The 23,820-nt window shown below is 39.5% G+C and overlaps 4 protein-coding genes across 22 annotated transcripts in view; all 4 read left to right on the top strand.

Annotated features, from left to right (window-relative positions):
- LOC122575617 (hexokinase type 2) overlaps positions 1 to 2,907 on the top strand; it is a 34,573-nt gene extending 31,666 nt beyond the window's left edge. For all 4 annotated transcript variants that reach the window (XM_043744790.1, XM_043744788.1, XM_043744791.1 and 1 more), the window contains exons 5-7: positions 19 to 373; positions 621 to 891; positions 1,219 to 2,907. In XM_043744790.1, the coding sequence (XP_043600725.1) occupies positions 19 to 373; positions 621 to 891; positions 1,219 to 1,296 (704 nt within the window). In that variant the 3' untranslated portion in view covers positions 1,297 to 2,907. The remainder of the gene's footprint in view (positions 1 to 18; positions 374 to 620; positions 892 to 1,218) is intronic.
- Positions 2,908 to 4,451: 1,544 nt separating this feature from the next.
- Positions 4,452 to 11,145, top strand: LOC122575615 (FHF complex subunit HOOK interacting protein 2A-like). Of its 7 annotated transcripts, XM_043744781.1 has the most exons (7): positions 5,842 to 6,796; positions 6,939 to 6,953; positions 7,575 to 8,630; positions 8,823 to 9,273; positions 9,458 to 9,824; positions 10,206 to 10,706; positions 10,795 to 11,145. In XM_043744781.1, the coding sequence occupies exons 1-7, from the start codon at positions 6,752 to 6,754 to the stop codon at positions 10,892 to 10,894; spliced, it is 2,535 nt and encodes an 844-aa protein (XP_043600716.1). In that variant the 5' UTR covers positions 5,842 to 6,751; the 3' UTR covers positions 10,895 to 11,145. The 7 variants fall into 7 exon arrangements, with proteins under 7 accessions (XP_043600719.1, XP_043600716.1, XP_043600718.1 ...); XM_043744784.1 differs by lacking the exons at positions 5,842 to 6,796; positions 6,939 to 6,953 and adding an exon at positions 4,452 to 4,590; XM_043744783.1 differs by lacking the exon at positions 6,939 to 6,953 and having other exon boundaries at positions 5,842 to 6,793.
- A 132-nt stretch (positions 11,146 to 11,277) lies between these two features.
- On the top strand, positions 11,278 to 13,238 carry LOC122575619 (DALR anticodon-binding domain-containing protein 3-like). Its single transcript, XM_043744794.1, has 5 exons — positions 11,278 to 11,716; positions 11,794 to 12,427; positions 12,504 to 12,637; positions 12,725 to 12,892; positions 12,987 to 13,238. The coding sequence occupies exons 1-5, from the start codon at positions 11,426 to 11,428 to the stop codon at positions 13,104 to 13,106; spliced, it is 1,347 nt and encodes a 448-aa protein (XP_043600729.1). The 5' UTR covers positions 11,278 to 11,425; the 3' UTR covers positions 13,107 to 13,238.
- A 1,254-nt stretch (positions 13,239 to 14,492) lies between these two features.
- LOC122575621 (max dimerization protein 1-like) overlaps positions 14,493 to 23,820 on the top strand; it is a 234,691-nt gene continuing 225,363 nt past the window's right edge. The window contains exons 1-2 of one of the 10 annotated variants that reach the window (XM_043744807.1): positions 14,493 to 14,940; positions 16,330 to 17,183. In XM_043744807.1, the coding sequence (XP_043600742.1) occupies positions 17,129 to 17,183 (55 nt within the window). In that variant the 5' untranslated portion in view covers positions 14,493 to 14,940; positions 16,330 to 17,128. The other 9 variants (XM_043744805.1, XM_043744804.1, XM_043744803.1 and 6 more) reach the window with 9 other exon arrangements.

The raw sequence follows: 23,820 nt of genomic DNA, 5'->3' as shown, positions 1-23,820 counted from the left end.
AATCTCGTTTCACTTCAGGAACTGGTACCAACGCCTGTTACGTGGAGAAGACGACGAAAGTACAGTGTGCGATTCCAGGAAACTTCTCGCAAGAGAAGCCGTATATGCTGATCAATACCGAATGGGGTGCGTTCGGCGAGGGTGGTGTGCTCGATTTTATTCTAACGGAGTTCGATCGAGCCATCGACGAAAATTCGATCAATCCGTCGAAACAGTTGTTTGAGAAGATGATCTCGGGCATGTACATGGGAGAATTGACGAGGTTGGTTCTCGAGAAAGTGGTGAACGCCGGGCTACTGTTTGGTGGAAAGTGCCCCAGCGATCTTAAGAAACGGGGCAAATTCTTCACGAAATACGTTTCAGAAATCGAAAAGTGAGTATCACGCAGTCGCATCGGATATCTTTTCATCGCGATAGAGATTCTCCGTATCTCCTATCTCTTCTTTCGTTCATTTTTTCACATTCTGAGTTACGTTTTAATTTTAGTATTAGTTCAATTAATTTCTTTCGTTATTCCAAGCAAATCCTGAATCTGACAACGCTAATCTAGGACTGCAGGCAATTATAACGAGCCACCTTCCCAACGTTCGACGTTAAATGTTGTTCTTCGTTCGTTTCAGCGATGCTAAAGGGAAATACACGAACTGCCGCGAAGTATTAGCAGAATTAGGATTACGAAACGTAAGTGACCAGGATTGTGAAAACGTTAGGTATGTTTGCTCTGTTGTGTCGAGGAGGGCAGCTCACCTGGCCAGCGCTGGAATCGCCATGTTATTGAACAAAATGGGCGAAGACAGCGTGACAGTCGGAATCGATGGCTCGGTCTACAGATTCCATCCGTACTTCCACGAGCTTATGACCGAGAAGATAAGCCAGTTACAGAATTATAAGGTGAGACCAGTGGCAACAGCTTTGTTTCTTAAAGTTTCGACGAATATGCTGTTTTAAAAAGACATGTTTTTCTTGCACCACGGTTGTGTAACAGTAATTTCAATTAAATCTTATATCTTATCAATAGTATTAAAATCGATAATTGAAATTTAAATCAAGGTTCCAGCCTATTAAAAGATCCGAGAAGATTTGTTTATCAACGTCTCTGCCGTGTTATACAACCGTCGTTTAAGTCAAACGTATAAAATTTTATTTGGCAAAATAAAAAGCTCTGAGAAAAGAACTTGGATATAATTTAGGCTCTAACAATTTACATTGTTTTTCCAGTTCGATTTAATGCTCTCGGAGGATGGCAGCGGTCGTGGTGCGGCGCTGGTCGCCGCAGTGGCTGCCGGACGCCGGTGAAGACAACGGCTGTGCCGCGTCTCCTCAAACTTAGATTAAATTAAGTTATATGCAGTAACGATTCAAATTTGACACACCATTAACATATACGTACACAGAAAATGTATGAAGTCACGCGTATGTGCCGAGGAAAAAGTCGAAGACAGCTAGCAATTAAATAAACTAAAAATGAAAGAAAGGAAGCGAGAGAGGGAGAGATAAGTAAATAAAAGAACGAGTGAGATTCTGTCTGTTAGGAAGAATAGAGAGCAAGATCGAGAATGAATGAGTGTGAAAACGAATGAAAGTGAAAGAGAGAGAGAGAGAGAGAGAGAGAGAGAGAGCTGAATGTGCACTTGTACATAGAGCATAAAACATAGCCTAACCTCTGCGAAAATATCGAAACAACGGTACTTGAAGGAGTACTTACAAATCGACGAGCATATTTACGCTCGTCACTACTAGACCGGAGAAGGAAACAGAACAAATTTATAACAAAGTGTTTTCACGCGAGACGTGGTTGCACACGAGCAAACTAATAAACGGAATTACGAGTAATGTGCAACAGAAATCCTATTACTGCCATAAGTGCAGACAAATACGTATACGTAGACGTGCCTGGATGGAAGGAATCTGAAAGAATTTCAATGGTTCCTTCGAAGCAAAGGCTACGTGAATTTATCGGCATTATGCGTGTGCTCCTAGCTCGCGATACATCATATATCACGAAATGTCGACGATAAACGGTCGATCTCGATGTTCCTTCTTGACAGAACATGCACAAAGATGCGACTGGTTCGCGATCCTGTGGGTCAGTCTCTTCTGTTTCGCTATTGCTCCGAAATGTTTGCGGAAGAGGATGATGAAAGGAACGGGCGGATCCTTGGTTCACATAGAGCGATTTATAAATTATTTGTATCGTCGTTTTATCCTACAGTAATCTTATTGTAACGTTTAGACGCGCGTGATTGAGACGATGGTCGCGCAAGTCGAGAAAGAATGAGCGTAACGAGGATAAAAGAAGTTGTGCATGCGTGAAAGAAGTTCGGTATGCAAAACGAGATTATATGTATATTAATATCGGGACGAGAAAGAAAAAAGAAAGAAAGAAACACAAAAGCGAAAAGACGAAGAGATAGCGCGAGCAAATATTAGAGAAAGTGTGTTTTGCAACAGTTCATTAGAAAAAAAAATGTGTAGTATCGTTTTAAGAGATTTAGGCGGTTTGAAGTATTTTTAGATTTATAGGCCACGGTCGCGTTCAACGCGTACGTCTTCTTTGGACGTCGCTCTTATTGTTACGACGATGATGATGACGATCGCCGCGTATATACGCGCATACGATCTTTCAGCATTGTCTCCGGAACGATTCCTCGAAGATGTTCGCATCGATGTCGCGACTTAAATTATACAACGTACATTAAAGAGGATGACGAAAAAGGAAAGACAAAAAAATTAAAAAAGAAGAAAGAAAGAGAGAGAGGCAAATGTGTGAGTGAACGCGTACATGAAGGAGCGATTGACTCTTGATACTGTGTTTTCCCGCCACTCTCTCGTGTCGAGAGGCGAATATTTCTTTGGAGTTCAAAGATCGATGGAGCAGAATAATAAACGACCTGTTTTGAGAGCAAATTGACAATTATCTCTATTATCGTCTTATTGTCGCGAAATTGTAATAAAAATAAGATACTTAGACTCGTACTATTCCAGTACTTTCTCATTTCAATCGTTTTGAAATTAATCACACTCTACGAATACGATTATCAATTTTAAACGAACTCGTTGCTCCACGAAAGCATCGTTCGATCTAACTATCAAGTATCTTATTATTTTTACAATTTTCTAATAAATAGGAATTTATTCTCTTTCATCTAAAGTACTTTAGAAAAACATCATTGTGGAAGTTGCTCGATACTCGAATTCCTTTCTCAATACTTTGTCTGCATATTGGGTTATTCTCGTGAGTCATAAGCAATGCAGGTTTTCCTCAGTACAGTAAAAATCCGTGTAATATACGTTTGGAAACTCGTAACTGAGCTTTTATTATCCGAACTGCGGTCGAAGGATTCAAGAGAAAAATGATACAATTGACGAAGTCCTTAAATTGAGGAAACGTTCGATCGCGTCACATTTTCATAAAGTCTTGCAAATTTGCAACAAAATTCTATAAATTGTAAAATTATAAAATATAAAAAAAATGCATCGAGGAGACAGGAACACTGAATAGTGTTCGGTATAAATTGCACTCACGTTAAAAAAGAAACAGTTGCACCAAATTATGTATCAGCTTACAATGAGACAAAACGTACAAACGTGCTCGACTTTAGTTTTCTGAAAGGGAATAATTAGCGAACAAACTTGTACTACCAGAACCATTTCATTATAATTATCGCAGCTGTTTTATTCCCGGGATAAACAAAATTTTACCATATGTACGTGTATCTAGGTATTACTCTCAATTTTTTACAATTAGTAATTAGTCGAGCTAATGTGTTTTTTATTCGGCTACTAGTACAACTTTACAAAATTGACGTCGTAACGAATTCTATTATATTAAATTTAGCTCTCAGAAGAACCGCGGTGCTTATGACCTGATATTGTCCTCCTTATGTCATTATATTCTCCTTAATCATTAATGTCGATATCACGGTTCGATACATCATAGAAATTTATAATTAAATATAAAGTAATCGGATATCTTTGAAGTCAATCGTATCGAACTGATCGTCTCGATTTATATAATTTAAAAAAAAAGAGACATTCAGCAGTTTGCGGAACTTTATCAGAAATAGTAGAAAATTCGAACATTCGTGGTTTGAACATAAGCACGATATGGATCGAACAGACCTGAAGAAGGAAGAATCATCGCTCCTCTATCTTTACTCCAAAGTTTCCCTCCTATTGTTTCGTACGCGACTGGAAAGCGCGATGAGGATCGTCCCGTTCTTTCCGGATCTGGGCTCGATTGTCATTCGGTTCGTGTTCTTGGATTACGAAACAGTGGCGGGAAGAAAAGTGTCGGTTAAAAGCTTGGCCAGGACGAGGAATTGTTGCTATATATTCTGTATTTATTTTCGTCGTTATTTCGATAAGACTTCGCGGTGTGTACCGATAAAATTCGCGTGGATGGTCGATCTGTCGATGAAGAGAGAGAGAGAGAGAGAAAGAGGATTCTTTTGTGATCGTCGTTTCACGCGAAGAAGATCCTCTCTGCTTCGTTCCGTTTCCTCGAACCGAGCCGAATCGAACGTTCGTTTCTGATCGTTTGCTGGTCTCTCGTCATCGATGTTGCGGCGACTGTTGAGACTAAAGGTGGTGAGTAGCTCTGCCGCGGTATACTTAGCGCGATCACGCGGATCCACGTGAGCGTAGCGTTCGATTTAACGTGCGATGTCGACACGAGCACGAAACGTGTCGTCGCGTATTCTACCGATTATTATTGTAAGACACCATACACACCAACGACGCTATTTCGTTGTGATTTTGTTGATAGTGACGCTGTGTGATTCCGTATCCCGTAGTTTTAGATTGTTGATGATGCATCGGAAATTCGTATTGGAGATTGTTGAAGCATCGGAAAATGGTACTAGAAAATTATTAGAATTGTGGATCGATAAAGGTGTCTGAAGAAGGATAGTACAATTATAGCCAATTGTATAACTAAATTCTATATATAAACGAGAAATAAAGTTCTTCCGTTCGAATTGTCATTTTTAAAGAAAATAAAAAATAAAATAAAATAGTAAAGCGCCACTGGTGCGAAATTCCAACGATATTGTGTCATGCGTCTGCACAGATCTAAAGATAATTAATGTGACAGAAAAAAGCGGCAAAGTACGAGTACAAATGCGATCACGTTCGGATTCCTACAATGCGAGGAATTCTCGTGGTCGAGCATCGAATCACTGTATTCTAAGCTACGTAAGAAAAATCAGCGGCTTCATGAGGCGCGCGATCTAACTGTACTGTTCATCGATTTAAATCGCGACAGCGTATTTGTGAAAGCGTCGAGTGTCCGACAAGAAATTTGGTAGGATGTTTAGCGAGAGACAAAGTTGTTTTCCTTGGTTAATCGTGAATAAATCGATCGATTCGAAGGAGCGAGTAGAATTGAATCGGAAAGATCGTCGAAGACAGCGAATCGATTATATCGGCGGAGCCTGAACCGCTTTCACGATTTTTTGTCACGACTTTTTTTACATTCTCAAACTGGTTAATGTTGTTGAGATGTGTACACGTTAAAGGTGCAAAATAAAAGTGATCGTAAATCCTGTTGCTCACGATCGATGTGCCATTACCATGTCGCGTTTGAAAAGAGTTGAGAACATTTTGGAGCTCGATCAATGTTTTTAATATATCAATATATTATATATACATTTAATTTATGTATTTAATAAATATAATTTAAATATTTTTTTCAGTTTTTATTACGTTAGTACATAACTGATATATTAATATATTGATAAGACCTTTTGATAAGACAGAGTTTGCAATTCTAAGAAATACTAAAAGTGACGAGAAGTTTGCCTCGTGGGCGGAAGGGGAACAATAAAGATAAGGTGGCTATTTAAAGAAATAGAGCATTTGCAATGATAATTATTGCGCGAAGGTTTTGTAAGAAAATTTTGGATTTTTTTTTTAAATTGAAATGGTACGAGACTTATTTAATTTCTTATCATTATTGATCACGGTAAACACGAGCAAATATTCTCGATAGTTAGACGTTTTATTAGCATAGTTAGACAGGTATCTGAGAATCTTATCAGCGATTATATCGATCAACCTTGATTAGAAAATGAGTGATATATAATAGGAAAAATACTGAAGATAACGGAACTAGTAATTTTAATCGCATTCAACCCTGATATAAATTCGAGTAAATAATTCGCGAAGGGATATTAAAATATTCAGTATAATCTTCCCGTACCGAAAAAATCACAATTCAAATCTAGAAATTTGGTTTCACTTAATTTTTCGACCTTTGGCAAACCTAATCGAAATGTATTTACTACTCGACATCTTCTCTGCACGCCACTAGAGGGCTACGAACTACGTCTATCATTACAAATCGATTACTTTTTCCAGCGAAAAATCATTTAAAATATTCATATAAAATGTCTCTCAAAATAAATCTATTATTTGACGAAACTAACAAATGCAAGCCTACGCGCAATGTAATCTGTACCGTTCCCCCAATCTCTCTTCTCAATCATCGTACCTAACGTCATAACAATATGTATATATATATGACATATACATGCTTGGCGATAACAACACCACCTGGTGGTAGCTGACAGGAAACAAAACACGTCAAAGCAGCAAAGTTTCGCTGTCGCAGCGACAGTAAGGTATAGCACCGTGATACGGGAACGAACAATGAGAAATTATGCAGAAACGGGCGATTACGCGAGAAACGGCCACACGGCGCGTGCATAGCGAGAAATAATCGTGGACCAGGATCGGACGGTGCGTTAAGATGATTAGTGGCATTCAAATCGCGTTGAAGAATGCCATTGATGTGGTGAGTGATAACCCTGATAAATTCCGCAGTTTCGTCGTCGGTTCTGTTTTCGACCACGCGACTGCGTACAATGTTCTCCATTCATTCGACCGAGAAAAGAAGACACGCACATTTTCATTTATATTTTTTCCTTTGTTCGCAGAGCATTGTAAACAGCGTAAGAGAGATTTTAAGGCAGTATCCATCGATCGTAGTGCGGCATTATATGCTTTACGTAAACGATGATTTCTCTTCGTTCGACCACCGCGCGCTGTTACATGTGCCATTGTATTTATTTACGTTCTGCGTGTATCGATCTGTATGTTGTGCCTTTCGCCATAGTCGATACGCTACTGTCTACTCTTACGAATTTTTTCTCCTCGTTCTTCGTGCGCGCCCGGATCGATTTAAATCGCGCTCGTTTGGCGCCCATAAAAAAATCCAAACAAACATAACGGTGCGGCGTAGCCAACTTTCGCCGGCCAATACCATGCCGGTAATACGCAAAATCTGCCCATCTCGATTGACACGCGTATTTGCGCGTTGTCTAATCGTTGCAAGATGTACGTCGTTATATTTAGCGGCTTATGTAATTATTTCAAGTTGCACCTGCGGGCGAACCAACCGTAGCTCATTAACATGTGCACGTTTAATAATCTACCGTGTTTTGTATCCTACTTGGTTTTCCTCAACAACGACTCGAAGAACGACGTAGTACGATTCCCGGTCGACGTTTTGGTCGTCATCAGTTTTTTCCTTTAAACGACACGCTGTACTTATGAATTTTTATCGTTTGCAGATAGCACCGCCTGCCACGCCGCTGCAAGATTTCACCTACCATTGGAAACAGCTTATGAACTTTTATGTGAATCACCTGACAGATTGCAAAGTGCCCATACAGTCCACCGGCATACCACGACATTTAGACAGATTACTGGAAATACTGTTAGAAGAGGAGAAGGAAGAAAATGAACCAGGACCATGCCTCGAATACCTGTTGCAGCACAAGCTACTGGACCTGCTGGCTACGCTGGCCAGTGCGGAAACTCCACCCGGAATGAGAACCATTTGCCTGTCTTTTTTAAGAAAATTGCTGGGTAGATCTAAGTACCCATTGCTGCATCACACGTCGATTTATGGACCAGTGCAACGATTGATCGCTCTGTGCAATGGAAACCCACCATCGCCTATGGAAGCTGAGGAGGTCCAGTTTCTTCTCACGCTTTGCTTCCTAGTTTGCAAGTACCCTCACGTGACCAATATAATAAACGATGCACCGACTGTTCAGAGGCATAACGCCTCTACCAGAAGGAATTCCGAAAGGATGGAAGTGGAAAAAGTTACCTACGTCCCAAACAGAAGAAAAAATAACTTTAATCCCTTATTTGAACCACTGGACACTCAGGCGGTCACGTTGATAAATCCCAATTTGTTTAGCTCGGAAAATGGTAGGAGACGGTCTGTTAGTCTCCACAGATCGTCCAGTAAGAATGGAACGAGGGGATCATCTAGTCAATCGAACGGGTCGATATCTTCCAGGGAAGTGGAGAATGCCTCGCAATCTTCTAGTCCGGTAATCGAAAAACCGATTTGCGATGAGAATTCGGGTGTCACGGTACAATCTTCTGACTCTCAGGACTGCGACATCTCTCAAAAAGGAGAAAACGTCGTTCTGATGAACGAGATAGATACGCATTTGCAGAATCTCCAGGATTTACGATTGGACGTCGAGTACGGGGCTGCTTTCGAGGAGTCTAATTGCGCAGAAGGAGATCAGAATCTTCTGAGACCGGACACGCCACAGAAATCAAAATGCCTTCTATTAGATGCCTTGTTGAGTTACATAAATAGCGCGGTAAGCCACGAATTTTAAATAATGAAAGTAAACTATCATAATAGCTCCTTAGGTTGTGTTATCCATACTTTTCGGACTAATTCTACAATTTCGATATTAATAAAAGCTATGGATTAAATATTCCAAATCCTAAAATACAAAGAACAGTCAACCAGACAACAAATTCTTAAACGAAAATGTTTCCTCTTTCAGGATAATACCGTCAGGATAAGAGCCTGCGAAGGAATAATGGTCCTTGCATCCTTGGAGGATCCATCGTTCGCACAAATGGTAGCAAACAGTGACTTAGCAACCCTGATACCAAATAGATTAGAGAACCTGTTCAACGCCATCCCAGCGCATGTCGATCCAACAGAGATCGACGGCGTGGACGTTACTTGGGGTTTAGATTCGCCAATGTGGACAAAGGAGAAAAAATTTTCTGGCTGCAGACAGGTCGCCGCGTTTTTCATGTGGTTTGATTACTGCAATCAACTGATAAGGGAAGCGCATCCAGATGTGGCAAACGCATTGGCGAAGAACATTAAAGTGAATTTCTTAGAGAAAATCGTGACACCAGCCCTGGCTGAACATCATGTTGTTCTTATCACGGCGTTGATTACGAAATGTTTGAAGGAATTAACATCTAGCGCCTTATGTACAGGTTTGTATATAATTTATGTTAAAATATGAAGAATTAACAATCTTTTTTGCTTGGAATTTTCGGAGGATTGATAGAGTTCGTTTACTTTCTCCTTTAAATAGTAGGAGACGAAGAAAGATTGCTCTTTGACCCTTGCCAATATTTCAAAATTAATTCAAACGATATTGATAATTTCTTTCTTCAGAAGTAAGTTACTGGCTCGTGGGTCACGACAGAGGCCCAGAGATACCAAACGTATGGACGTCACCTGTACTACACAGGCTGATAGACAACTGCTTCACGGACAGTGACGATTTAACGCTGGAAACATTAAAGCTGTTCGAGGAAATGATAGAGAAACGAAACGAACATATACTGCACTGTCTCGTATTAGTATATTTGTCAACACGGGGCTATTACGACAACACCGCAGCGGATAGTGCAATTGCATCCTGGAGCGACGAGGAGGACGAAAGAGAAAGAGAAAAGAAGAAGGGTTCGCTAGACCTCTCCTACGAGCAAAGTCATAGTCGAACATTAGCACCTAGTAATATTCATAGAATTGTAAATTGGTAAGAATCTTACAGAAACTCTCACCATCGTACATAGAAAAAAAAAAAAAAAAAGAAAAAGAAAAAAGAAAAACTTTCATCAAAAGAACGTTTTATGACGGAGACATTCCTTGTCACTCGAATAAATAGAATATTTTAAAAAAAGTAATAATTCAATAATGTACACGCTTATAGTACTTGACAAGCGTGACACAATGTGGGAAAGCTTAATCAACAGAAAGTCTCAATCAATCATTTCGATACGTCACCAACTGCATATGTTTTCTCAGCGTATGTGCTAAAGAACTTCGAACACTTTCCCTCGCGCAACAATACATGCATATGCAAATGAAACAGTGTATAGGTATAGAATTTTTAGCTTCGTATCAACCTCCGTTTCAGTTTCCTGTCCCTGATTCCTCGTTATCTACAAACAGACACGGACGTGAACAATTACGAACGGTATATGGCTGACTTGGAAAGGCAGTATTCTACTGTGCTGACAGACTGCTCGCTGATGGCCTGGCCGCTAGAGGCAGTAACCGTGGATGATTCGGCGAGTTCCGATTCCAGACCGGAAGCAGATCATTGTTCCGTAAGATTTTACATGGGGCCGTTCATGACGATGCTTTTTGAGAAAGTGGCGAGTATTCCAAGGCAAAAGTACGAGGTCAATCTGCAACTGACGGTGGTGATCTCGAGGCTTGCGCTTTTACCTCATCCGTACCTGCATGAATTTTTACTGAATCCGTTGCTACCAGTAGCACCCGGCACGAAGAACTTGTTCACCTGCTTGCAAAAAGTTGTCAAGCAGCTGGTGAACGAGGTACCAAAGACGCCCGATCACAAGCAAATGCTGACGGAGACACGGGAACGATTGCTCGAAGATTGTTCTCACGAAGGGTAAACATGATTAATAAAAATAAAAATGATTAATTATATCGTTCGTTGTTTGGTAATTTCGGAAGATTAAATGTTTCGTGAATTTTAGAGAGAAGGAGAATATCCTGTTCGAAAGCGTGATCGTGACAGAAGAATTTTGCAAGGAACTGGCTGCGATAGCATACGTAAAATATCATCATTCTATGTGATAATTGTTATCAAAGAGAACGATGTAAATTATAGAATTTAATTACAGTACTATGGCTGAGTAAATTTACTTAATGATCGATCGTCAGTCTAGATACGCTTAAATAGAAAATTGTTTTTTGTGATGAATTTGTAAAATATACGTACATACTTTATCTTAAGTATAGCTACTATTATATTAATGTTAATGTTTACAATCACTTATTTGCACAATTCGATTTGTGACTCTAATAAAGAAACTACTGAAAAGTCACGTTCGTTTTAATTATTTTACTTCAAAAATTGTTACAGTTAATTTAGTTGTCTATAATATCTGTGGTTTCAACAACCTCTAATTACCACATATAAATTATAAAACATATTTAGATTTGAGTATATCATAGGACTATATAGTTTGCAAATAATTTTAATAATTGAAATAAAAAACGTAAGTTAAGAATGTTACATGTCTTATAAGTGAAACTAATTTCAGAATCATATGCTTCATATTGGAGTAAGTTGTTAAAGTTACTTCATATTGGAGTGACTGACACATGGAGTCACAAATGGAAAACACATCACCCATTTGCATGCAGTTGCTTATAAATAATATAACGTCATATTTAAGTGGTAATAATTGCAAAAATACCTCAATTGTCAAGGTAAATAATGAAAAGTTAGCAATAAATGGTGAATTATATTTTATACCTAGCCTTAAAGTATGGAAGAACTTGTTGAAAGACACAGATAAATGTGAAGAAAAGTGTACAACAATTTTGCAACATTTTCTATATGTTCGAGGTGGTGGAACAAATAACAACACTGATGCAGACATTGCAAATCAGGTAAAATATAATAAAAAAATATCATCATAAAGGAAAGAAACATAACCTAGCTATAAAACTAAAAGATATCTTTGCAGGTTTTACAGTTGTTAATATCATCGAGTAGTAATTGGTCTATAAAATTACACAAGTATCTTTTAGAGAGAGAAAGAGTCTGTTTATTTTTACAACGTACCCCTCTTATAGAGAGCTCGATCAAAGCAGTTATAGCATTTAAGAATGACTTTGGGAAAATTTTTTCAGTTAAAAAGATCTTTAGTTTCATATCGCTCGAAGATAAAGAATCAGAACTCACAACTAAAAGATTACACTTAATACAACATGTCACTGAAAAGATTTTGACTCTGCATGGGTCTAAACTATCAGATGAGCACTCTGATTACAGATTTGTATTTACCACTAAGTCAGAAGGAAATGTGAGAGAGAATTATGAGAGGTGTATATGTGGTGTGGTAAAAAATACAGAAACAAACTGTAAAGAGACAAAACTAACGTATAAAGAATATATTAACAATAAAATTATAGAATTAAAGGCATTAAATGAACATAAATATTTTGAAGCACAGGAATTCAATGTAGAAACAGAAGAATGTTTCCTTGAAAACCTTGCAAAAGCAGCAGTTACATTTGAATTATTATCTGTAAAACCAAGCCGTCCTGTTTTTATTGGATACAATGTTGCTACCGATAAAAGTACCACGAACACAAAAGGTTCTTTCATCTCTGAACTTTGCATGAATTTCTTAGAACTTTTAAAGAAATGATTTCTACCATTATTAGTTTTTAGGTGGATGTTTTATATTATATAATACAGCAAGAATAACAGCTATCATTGAAAAGTATAATGATAAAAGTTTAAGAGGAGAATATCCTAATTTACCATGTGTCAATGATACAGATTTTTCTTTACTAAATCAAGAGGTATTTTATTCAAAAGATACTGAATTATCAACGTCTCCAATTTATGAAGGAGAACAAACAATGACTCAGAAACTTTATAATTTCTAGGAAGAATGGGAACTTATATATAATTTTGTTATTGGATATCAACAAATGATAAAGGATTGTTTAAGATATGATCCTGTCTTCCAAACAAATACACAATTTATTTGTATATTTTTGTCTAAACTGTGCCAAAAATTTAGCATCTACTATCATAGAATTAGAATTTTAACTGTAAGTTTTATTACTGATCAATGTTAATGATTGAATTATAAATGTTATTGCATGCTTAATAATTTATTATTTATATATTATTGTTTTATTATAGGAAGCATATGACCATTTGATTCCAACAATGACTGCCAGATTATATATGTTACATGCATTGAAAATTGTGCTTCAAAATGCACTTGCTCTACTAGATATCGCTCCTGTATCTCGCATGTAATTTAATCATACACATTTTTTTAATCAAAATGATATATCTCAATATAATAGAAATCAATTTACAAAATTGTACAAATTATAAAGAATTGTGTATTTTTCAAAGAAATAAATAAAAAGTGGATTATCAACTAAACAAAGTAATATTTTAAATTGTACATTACAAGTTTCTAAGTTGTTCAACTTAAATATGTTTTAATTTTTGCCTTATAATAAAAGTATGGAAAAAATAATGTAATTTTGAAAAATTATTATTTTCAAAAGAAATCTTTATAAATCTATTGTTACTTTTTAATTAGTTGAAAATGTATTGGGTAGGCAGTTATTTACTAAAAAAATGCAATAAAGCTATATTTATGATTTGTAGTTCCAATAATATTTTCTAATAATTGTTGAATTTGTCATGTCGCAAATCTATTGATTTTAAATATATCACAATGAAACATACTTACATACGAATATAATTCTTTGTTGTAACACAACAAATGAAAATAACAATTGCACTCGTAAATAACGATGCGTGAAACGACAGAAATTGTTATAACGTATATAAATGTACATCTACGTGTGCATTCTTCCAAATGTCATTCCTCATTTTTTAAATTAAATACGATCTATATAGAAATTATTGATTTTGTGTAACTTACCAAATGATCATCACCTTTTTCGGAGAAATTCTTCTAACCTTTGACGATAATCACAGAAATCGGTAAATTACTGTATTTTATCCTTCCGTCACACATATTTATCGCTATTATAAAGTACAAAATGATCGAATTTTGTTGAATCGAACTATAAATTTATATATATTCAAATATATACCGAACGCTATAGATCTCGAGAGACTTAGATCTTTAGAAGTACCAATTTGAAAAAGTATGGGTGACGCTAAATGAGATACAAAAGATGGCGCGATTATATGAATTTTCAAATGCACTTATCTTAAATTTCATAATGTAAGGAAGTACCGAGCGACATTTTAGAGCTGTTATATTTAAATTATATAACAGAGAATAAAAATTGTTTCTTACAGGAGGATCGAATAGATTATAACGAAACAAATAAGTGGGATTTGAATTATTTAAAAATATATCATGTGTTATAATAAGTTAATTCCCGATGTAATTGGTACCAGCGTGATCGATCAACGCGCTACTTTCTGATATATTATTTCTCAGTTTTAGTATATTCTAGATGAAAAAGGGGAGTGTCTTCCCCACTGGAGGAATATCGTACATGAAAAGTACACGCACGATAGCGTGCAAGAGAGCGAGGCAAGGAACACAGCCAGCTGTTTGTTTTGTTTTCGGGCATGAGATTCACGTGACACGACCGGTGCTGGTGGCGGCTCGTACGGCAGGGTCGTATTGTCAACGTTGATTGGCCGAGGCAGTGCACTGGCGCACCGCTCGGCCAATCAGCGACACCGTAAGAAACGACGCCTGGTGCTCCTACGGTGCAGAGACGTTTGACATCGATAAATGCGTGAGAGTGCTCGCGAAGTGCGGAGGTATCAGGCTGTCGCTCGCTCGTCGTCGGCTTGTCGTAGTCGTCGTCGTCGTCGGGGGCTCGTGGGCTCGTCGTCGTCGGTCAGTTTCGAGCCTCCTTTTCTTTGTCCTGACTAGCCCCCCCACTCTGTACCCGCGAAAACCTGTGTAGTAGAAGTAGTGTTAGGCAGTGCCGATCCACACAGTGACCGTCTTTCTTTACGTCGTCGCTCAGCTGCACCTACTTACGTGTGTGAGCGAACGTATCCGGCGTGCCAAATGTCACTAGGTGGACGATAGGGTCGAAATACATTTGATCCTCAACGTCATACGTACGCACGCGTTTTTACTGTATGTATACAGGTCGGAGAGGTAGCACATTTGCGTTAGAAATGATCATTGTCAGAAACGAGCCGTTAATGTATCGTCCGATACGCAATATACATTCGCGTGATCCTTAGGCCGGCTCCGTGTATATTGCGTATCGGTTTTATTCGCGCCCTGTATTCGCACACATTTTCTCCACATACCGTGAACGTGTGTATGCACCCATCGTGTTGCCGTTGTTTCTTGTATGGGAACCACACTTATTACGGATCACACATGTACACACGTATTTTCACTCGCATTACATGCGTGTGCATAGGCATGTTTGTGCGGTGTAACGTGCATGTGTACTAAAAGTCGCTTGCAATCCAGTCGAGAACGGAATCAAGGGAGCGCCTTTCTACGTGCTCATCGTGAACGGAAAACCAGTACGAGCATTACCGTGATCGGTCGCGTATCATGCGAGTTTCTAGAAGATTTGCCTCTGTGTTTTGCGCGTGACAACGTACGTTTTCTCTGACGAGTAAATTGCGGTTTTATTGGCACACCGCTCGACATTGGTTGCGTGTGTGTACGTGTGTATCCGTCTGCTACCGCAAACTGCGTATTGCGTGAGTTTCATGGGAATCGTTGACCTCACGACCAAGTTGACCGAGTTACGTGCGTGAATCAAGAAAAACGGCGATAGATTCGTCGTCCGGAACGAACGATTTACTCTTTGCGAAAATTTTGTGGTCCTACATTTCATTTTGAAGTTCTCGAACGTGTTCTTTACTTTGTTCCGGTGACCACGATATACACGGTATATACGAGTACATTGGCGTTATACGTTGGAAATATTGCAACATCTAGATCCATGCTCCAGGCCACTTGGTGCATGGCTCCCAGTAAGATCTACGCGTTCAAGGTCGCTGCACAAAACAAGTAGCCGGCACGTAAAGTGGTCGCATGCACATGCACGCTGTGCACAGTACGCGATACTCGTTTCCTGACCAAAAATAATAGTTGGTCGAGCGCGCACAAGTCGAACCGGCCGCTGATCGAGGTCAGGTTCTTTCGCATTCGTTGGTTTGCTCGCTTGGTTGATCGGTCGCTCGCGTCCGCGATAAATTACCGGCGACACGCGTAATCTCGACCCTTTCGACTCGCCTAGTGACTGTACTATAGTATGCTTCTTTCCAATTGTACCGTTCGCGCTTACTTGCTTGCTCGCGTGAGCTCTCTGTCTGTCTCTTCCGTCTTTGTCGCGTATTCATAAAACACAATTTGTCGGTTCGCTCGCACGCGACTTCGCGTATGGAAGTGTGGAGCAGCGGTGCGTCGTATTCTCTTGCCTCGCGTATATCCTATCGGTCGTTGATTTTCCTTTTCTTTTCTTTTTTGCCATTTTCACGTGATTTGGTGTGATCGTAGTGAATGTTGTGAAACGAAGGTGAAGAAAGAAGAAGAGAACCGACGAAGTCAGGCAGAAAACATAAAGATAGAAAAAGGAGAATATTATACAAGCTGTACGGAGTTAAAGTGAAACGCCACCGAGTAGAAAAGGGGGAGAAAAGAAACGTATAGAACAAGGGAAAAGGAAACTAGCATTTTAAATAAAAGAGCAAGTGGAATTGGAAGTAAGATAGACAGATACGGACGAGATAGACTGAAAGTCGTCGAACGGTTGGTGCAAATAGGCTACAAAGGGAAACGTATATCGCGAAATAGTCGACGGAATATATACCGTGGTAGAGAGAGGAAAAAAAGACAGTTCTTGATGCGTATCGCGGTTGGAAAGGCCTGGCCATCGATTTGCCGTCCGCGAATCTAGTGCGCGTTTGAAATCGGGCTAGTCTCGGTAGTCACGCGCGCGCGCTTGTGTGTTACGTGCACCTAAGCGAACGCAGCCAGCGAGGCGCGCGGACGGACGAGAAAAGGAGGAAGAGGTGGCGGTCGTGGAAGAGGGGGAGGAGAAGGAGCGGCGGTTGAACAGGCGGGCGGAGAGAAAAGTTCGAGAAGCGGCAACACCAGCGCCAGCCAACATCAACATCAACAACAACAACAGATCGGCCGCGCGGTGTATACGGGGCTGGTGCTCGTCGTGTGCGTCTCTAAACGGTTATTGCGTTGTGTGTCGCGCGCGCGGCGGTGATCATCGGTGTGTGTGCCGGGATTACAGGGAAAGAGGTAGTGAACCGAAGTCGCCAAAATTACGCCAAATCGGGGAAATATGAGCATTGCTGCCCTACTACAGGCCGCCGAGTATATTGAACGAAGAGAAAGAGGTGAGTACTGCTCTGCTGCCTAGACTACGCGTACATCTACGCATCTGTGTTCTTTTCCTTTCTTCTTCGCGAGCACCGCGCGCCGGCAAGTTTCATCGTGCTTGCGCCTGTGTGTCTCGTGCGTGTGTACCATGTCATTGGCACATGGCAACGAACGCGCGTGTACTTACCGTCGTTGGATCTCAGAACGCGACCTTTATTATTACGCCTATCTCCATTTCTGTTTTTTTTTTATCAATATCGTGATTATCCGATGGAATCGAAGCCCCGGCTACAAAATTTTTTCTTCAGTTCATATTTATCTCTTTCGAATGTCTTCTAAATAGTTTTAACACAATCCGTATCTGTTAATTTTACGTGATTTGCCATCCAAGCCATGTGTAGATTGCATTTCGTAACTGTTACAAAAATTACATAATCGTGAGGAAACATGCCTAATATATAAAATATTCCAATATACTTCAATAATTGTGAAACAGGAAATATTTTAGTATTGTCTTACCTTCTACAGTTAAAATATCATACGATTTGAGATGAAATGGAAGTTTCAGCGTGGGTCATTAGTCATCGATAACTTACGCGGTACAGAATATATTAATCGAATTATGAATAGGTAGATATAGATAAGCTTTCCGATATCGAACCGGACTCTGACGAGCTATATCAAGCCTAGATGTTTTCGTACTCCGTAACCGTGAGTTTTGGAGAGCGTGACCTTCACCGGTGTACGCTCTTGTGATGCAACGTGCAGCGTACGCTGTAATCGTGTCGCGGTGCACGTTCGTTTTTCGGCTAACCGGCGGTAAACACTATCAGTAAATAAATATATATATATATATATATATGCAGATACGTAGATATATAGATAGATATGTATGTAGATATAGGCACGTGTATATACGTGCCTTGTGTTTTTTTCACAGTGCACTGTGTGTGAGACTGTCGTTGTGTCGTGTAGGTCGCGTCCGCAGTGTACACGTATGCGTCAGAGTGCGCGGAGAAGCGGTAACGATGATCTCATTTTATCATTCCACTTATAATACCCCTGTGACGTATCCGATGCTACGTTTGCTCGCGTGTGTGTACTGAATTCCCGTGATATCTCCTTCCTTCTCTTTACTCTTGCATTTCACTAACTCACTATCCATTTTATGAAATCCACCCTTTCCAGTTGATATTTTATTTTTTTAATTAAATATTCTACCTATTTACATTTTTAGAAATGTGACACGTATGCATCGATTATAATTAAATTTGCAGTTAATTAAATCGATGTTGTTCAATTTGTATATTTCAGTCCTTTCTTTCTTCATGAAAACTGAGATCAGTAAAATACAAGTATCTATTAAAAACGCGAAGAATGATCATTGATTGATTAAATTAGCAGTTAATTGAATCTCATCGTTGCTTTTTCTAGAAATATTCGTCGGTTAATGTCGCTTTAATGGAGAGCGCGTTATCGACGCGAAATTATTAGACACATTTGCATAAATATGTACATATATCTTGTTGGGTACTCTGGTTGTCGATGATTCATAGGGTATACGTTTTTCTTCATAAACAAGCCTCGACTTAAGCATTTCGTTCGACTTTTTCTTCTCTTTTATCCGTTTCTTTTAAATTCTCCGGGTCACGTGACTCGCGAACGTAACCGATACTAATAGCCACTGCTGCCAACGTTACAAGCCTGTTTTCGCCAGGGCGAAAGCCATGTGTGACGTAAATAACCAAAATACACAGATCACAATAAACGGTTGTCGCCTTGCATTTTTCCGCGACGCTACGTTTCGCTTTCGAATAGTTGGTCGGGATTTACGGTGTCGTAATTCTTTCCTGTTTCTTTTAAGATCCGTGTGGCATGGAGCGCGCGTGACGTACACAGATATACATATACATACACAACGAGCCATGTATAGTCACGTTCACACACGTTCGCGAACACCCCGAAAGAACGGCTTCTTTGTTTCTCTCTTCTCTCTCTGCCCCTGTTGCCGTGCATCGATCTCTCGTGGTTTAAGCTCGCATCACGCGAGCAAGAGAGGGACGTTTTCGTGTGCGCACTACGGCCGTTCACGAGTAGCAGCAGCACACCCAGCAGTCGAGCCCCAGAAAGAGCTTTCGGTTTATTGGCCGCGCTCTCGTCAAGCGAGAGAGAAGAACAAGGGGGAATCACGTCGGATCGTCGATCGAGCATTAACTATTATTGCTCGAGGGTACGCGAGATAAGGCTGTTACGTTATTTTAATCGGTCTATTTGGCACGATTTCCCTGAAAAACGTTCGGGTACAACGCGACCGACCGAGAGTCATTGTCGTTACGCTTTGTCCGAAAGTAATTGCGCGCTCAAGGCCGCTTCCATGACCGCGAAATACATACGTATACCTCATAAGTGACATCTGTCTTTATATACGGGTCGTGACGTTGAAGATTACTCGATATTTACCAAATGAGTCAGACACTTAATACACGGTTTTCGTATTACAGGTTTGTATTTTATATTTTGCACTTTACAGGAACGAAGGAGTTTTATAATATTCGAAACATACCAGAAAGAGTCAATAAAATCTTCGTTCGAACATAACCTCCAATCTTGAAATCGAAACGTCGCCTAAAGCATAATATTCGTGTAAATTGTAAATGAAGGACTAGAATTTTGTCGAGTAAACTTAAAGTTGCTTGATTTTAATATAATACAGGCTACATAAACTTTGTACTGGGTTCGCTGTCCACCTGCCTTGAGCGGTCGATTAATTTCGCACGGGTCTAGGTTTAGCGTAAGCCGCGTGGACCAGTCCATTCTTTCGAGACCACGGCTTATTCCAAATATTCGAGTATTCGGCGAGGTTGCGCTCGGAGCTGCCGTTAATCGGCTTCTGTGATTTCCGCGTATTCAACGAGCGTTAAACTAATATCGCGCACGGTATTAATATATGTATTCCGGCGGCAGAGTTACGCCCTGCGTCAAACGAACGAATGGTAAATTAAATTGTTGCAGATTCGAGAGAGGAATTCCGCTCTCGTCCGCGGAGTACAGTTTGCGTTGAATCGCTCCGTTGACGATTCCAGCGACGCGTTTCCGATTCTTCTGTCTTTTCTGTAAAAAGGAGAAGAAACGAGACGAGGTATTACAGATAAAGATGGAGGAAGTAGACGTCGCGAGAAAGATGAGGGGAAATAAAAGGATTGGATTGTGAGCTGATAGAGGTAGGAGGGGCGGGAGGGAATGGAGAGTTGAGAGAAAGGAGTAGCAAAAGAGAGAAGAACGGGTTAACGAACGAATAAGATAGAGACCGAGAGGAGCGTAGCGGAGTGTACATTTTTATTTCAACGTCGCATCGCCGATGGCTTTTTTCTCTTCCTCGTATGCACAGCTCCATTCTATCTATAGTCTCGGGACAATTGTTACGTTAGCTCCGACTCTGGTAAAAATTACATTACCATTCGAAGATATGAAAGAACATTTCTTAAACGTACCCAGCTCTTGCGAATAACACTTGGGTTTCATTTATGAAAGATTGAAACAACATTAGTCACTTGGAACGAATAACATTTAATAAATAATATTTATAATAATAGTCGAATATTTTGCGTCGAGTTTCGACAATTATTTGTCACAGTCCTTCTTAGAAAAGATATTTGCACATCGTTCTATTTATTGTAGCATTTACGTACCAATGAATTTTGTATTAATTAATGGTACTTTCGTATGATTTCAAAGATTCGACATTGATATCGTTTAATGCGATAATTTTTGCTGTTTCTCGATCTCGAAATTTTTACCATACTGCCAAACTAAAATTTGATTAATCGCACATTTTGTATCTTAGGATGTTTGAGCGGGGCTATACATAGTATTTCTTGGCCGATTTCGTGGTTGAAACGTGGTTTAATAAAGGGACGAGCGGCCGTGTGAAATGTTCGTGACCGCTAACGATGCGCGATGTACACACGCCACAGCATCCAGGATATTCGGTCGTGCACTTTTACTCCCGCGTTTCCATGCCGTTAACACGCGCACCAAAGGGACAGAGAGACGTTTTGTTAATTCATTGCTCGATGTCGACTCTTGTATCGCCAGGGATCGAGCTTGGTCGAAATACCAGAGAACTATAGAATTCCCTTGACTCGCTGAGTTTTGCTTCTTCCCTTCCATGTTTAGTCGTGGTAAAACGAGCGAATTTCGCGGGTTTTGGATTCACTGGGTGAAGGATCGCTTTGGGTACGAGGTACTATACTGCTAATATAGTACAACGGACATGTATGCGGTGTGGAGTAAAGGGAGGTGGAATTTACGTCTGTAAAAGTTACCTTGAAAATGTACATAGATCGATGCAAGTAAAGGTGTACGGTGACTCAGGAAAGTTTTTGAACACTCACCTTAAAAACCTCTTATGAATTATTATGCGTGTTATGCGAAACTTTTTGAAACTTCATTAGTCTTCGTTAGAAACTTTATTATCATGGTAATGTTGGTAAAATTTGAAACAAATCCAAAAGGTATCTACTACAAACGTATTATATTTTTTAGAGATGACGAATATATTGTATATAGAACGAATGTAGTCGTTTTGAATATACGGATTGTAATATCTGGAAGAAATTTCTATTACGATCAATAAAAAATATAATAAATCGAATTCAATGGCAACTTGAACAGCTCCATGGACAGCTTTCAACAGGCACGCTAAGCCAAAACAGCAAACAAAACTCAAAGGGAAAAGAAAAGGAAAAGTAAAAAAAAAAGAAAATAAAAAACAAAATCTCCTGCCATTCTTCCCGAGAAGCTTTGTTCAAAGGTTCCCACGCAAAATACCAGGATTGTAGTTTTGTTCGAATTTTTGGAAACGAGTGGCTGTTCAACCCTCTCTCTATGAATTGGCAAACTCGTTTCATAAGGTCCCTTTTTCTCTCTTCTTCTCTCTTCTCTTTTACCCCCCCCCTCTCTCTCTCTTTCTCTCTATGAACGCGCGTAACATGCTATTCAGCAGGCGAATTTCTCTTTTGCATGAGCCAGCCTTATGGTCATGGCATGCGAACGAGACGCTTTTCTTCTTTCACGAGGACAGATGGTCGATGTGTCGCGGGTGTACTCGCGCGAGCGCGCGTTCTTTTTCACCAGGCTGCCATTAAGGCTGTTGTACGATGATGATGATGAGGATCGGACCCAGAGACACGGCAAGAGGAGGCGTTTATAATTTACACCAGTCGTTATGGTGACTACACATCTCTAGCGATGGGATCAAGCGTATTGTAAGAATCTAACTTTGAAGAAATCAAACAGACTTTTAAGTAGATTCAGACTCGGACGGGCTCGAATATCGAGAAATGCAAGTGACACCTCCGAGGAGAATTCTAATTTCTTGCGACTTATCTGCTTGCGAAAGACGACGATCGTAATTATTACAATATCGATAAATAAATGAAATAACATTTACGAAACATAGATTGGTAACTTCCAAATACGTAACTTCCAAACTACAAGACATTAGAAGCTTCGTCTCAAGTAAAAATATGTCGAATCTTTATTTACAATGTTGAATTTTATGAAATTTTATGTATTCAACTATCCAATTCCATTCTATTCTAATTCGATCTTAAGTAACATTTAAATTCCACATGTGTTTGTTCTGGAATTCGAAACCAACTTGTATTATGCCAATACTTTATAAATATAGAATCATGAGACATAACTTCTTGCGAGTACCAATCGAATGCCACCAAGTGAAACTTTTCTATTCGAAATGGCTTGAATCCGCGAATAAATATCGAACTTGATCCCATCGCTAGTCGTCACAGTCGTTTCGTCGAGTTTTTGCACATCGTGTCCTTACCTCGCTGTCCTTTTGCTGACTGTCTGACTGTCCCCTTACATAATATCAATTTCTCGACCCGATGAGACCTGTTTGTGCTTAGCTGCCGCCATCCTGAGCGCAATTTTCGTGATAAATTACAGTGGTGGCTATTTTTGAAACGTTGTTTTGTCGCGCGACGAACAAATTTTCTAGAGAGGAATGTTAAAGAACCACCGGGCATGCGAAGTGTCGTGTACGCTTTGTCCGAGTATTCCAGCGTTGATTTCACCTTTCTCAACAGACAGCTTTTTACATTTCTCCTACATGTTGAAAATTCTTTAAGTTACGGAAAAAATACTGATTTTTGAGAAAGTTTCTTAGATTTATGGATGGTGTATCGCAAAGTGCTTTAAAAAGTGGGCCTTCGTTCTTCTTGTTTCTATAGGTTGTAGAGTGGCTCTCGAAGGATTTTAGAAAATATTTATAGAGTTTATACGTAGTTTCTTTTTAAATGTGTTTCCTACGTGTTTATCCTGTTTCAACGAATTTCTGGACCAAACATTTTGTTTTCTTTTTCGTACGTCACGTCACTTCCTTCTTTTAAAAATCTCAAAAAAGCAAGATAAAATAAAAACTTTCTATTTTCCTGAATACGAGATGCATCTATCGTAAGTTAATTATCGAATATAACAAATAATTGTCGAACCTTCCATTCTTCGTTATTTGAAACGATCGGAATAATTTTTAAGACATTGCAATATTTCACACGTTCATCTCAAACAATCGGCAATTCTCTTGTCCTTTAAAACGCCAGGAAAATACATATAAAAAATTGTCACTAGCAC

The sequence above is a fragment of the Bombus pyrosoma genome, linkage group LG15, assembly GCF_014825855.1.
Source record: "Bombus pyrosoma isolate SC7728 linkage group LG15, ASM1482585v1, whole genome shotgun sequence".
NCBI classification, from domain to species: Eukaryota; Metazoa; Arthropoda; class Insecta; order Hymenoptera; family Apidae; genus Bombus; species Bombus pyrosoma.
This window is presented reverse-complemented; position numbering and strand designations above follow the sequence as displayed.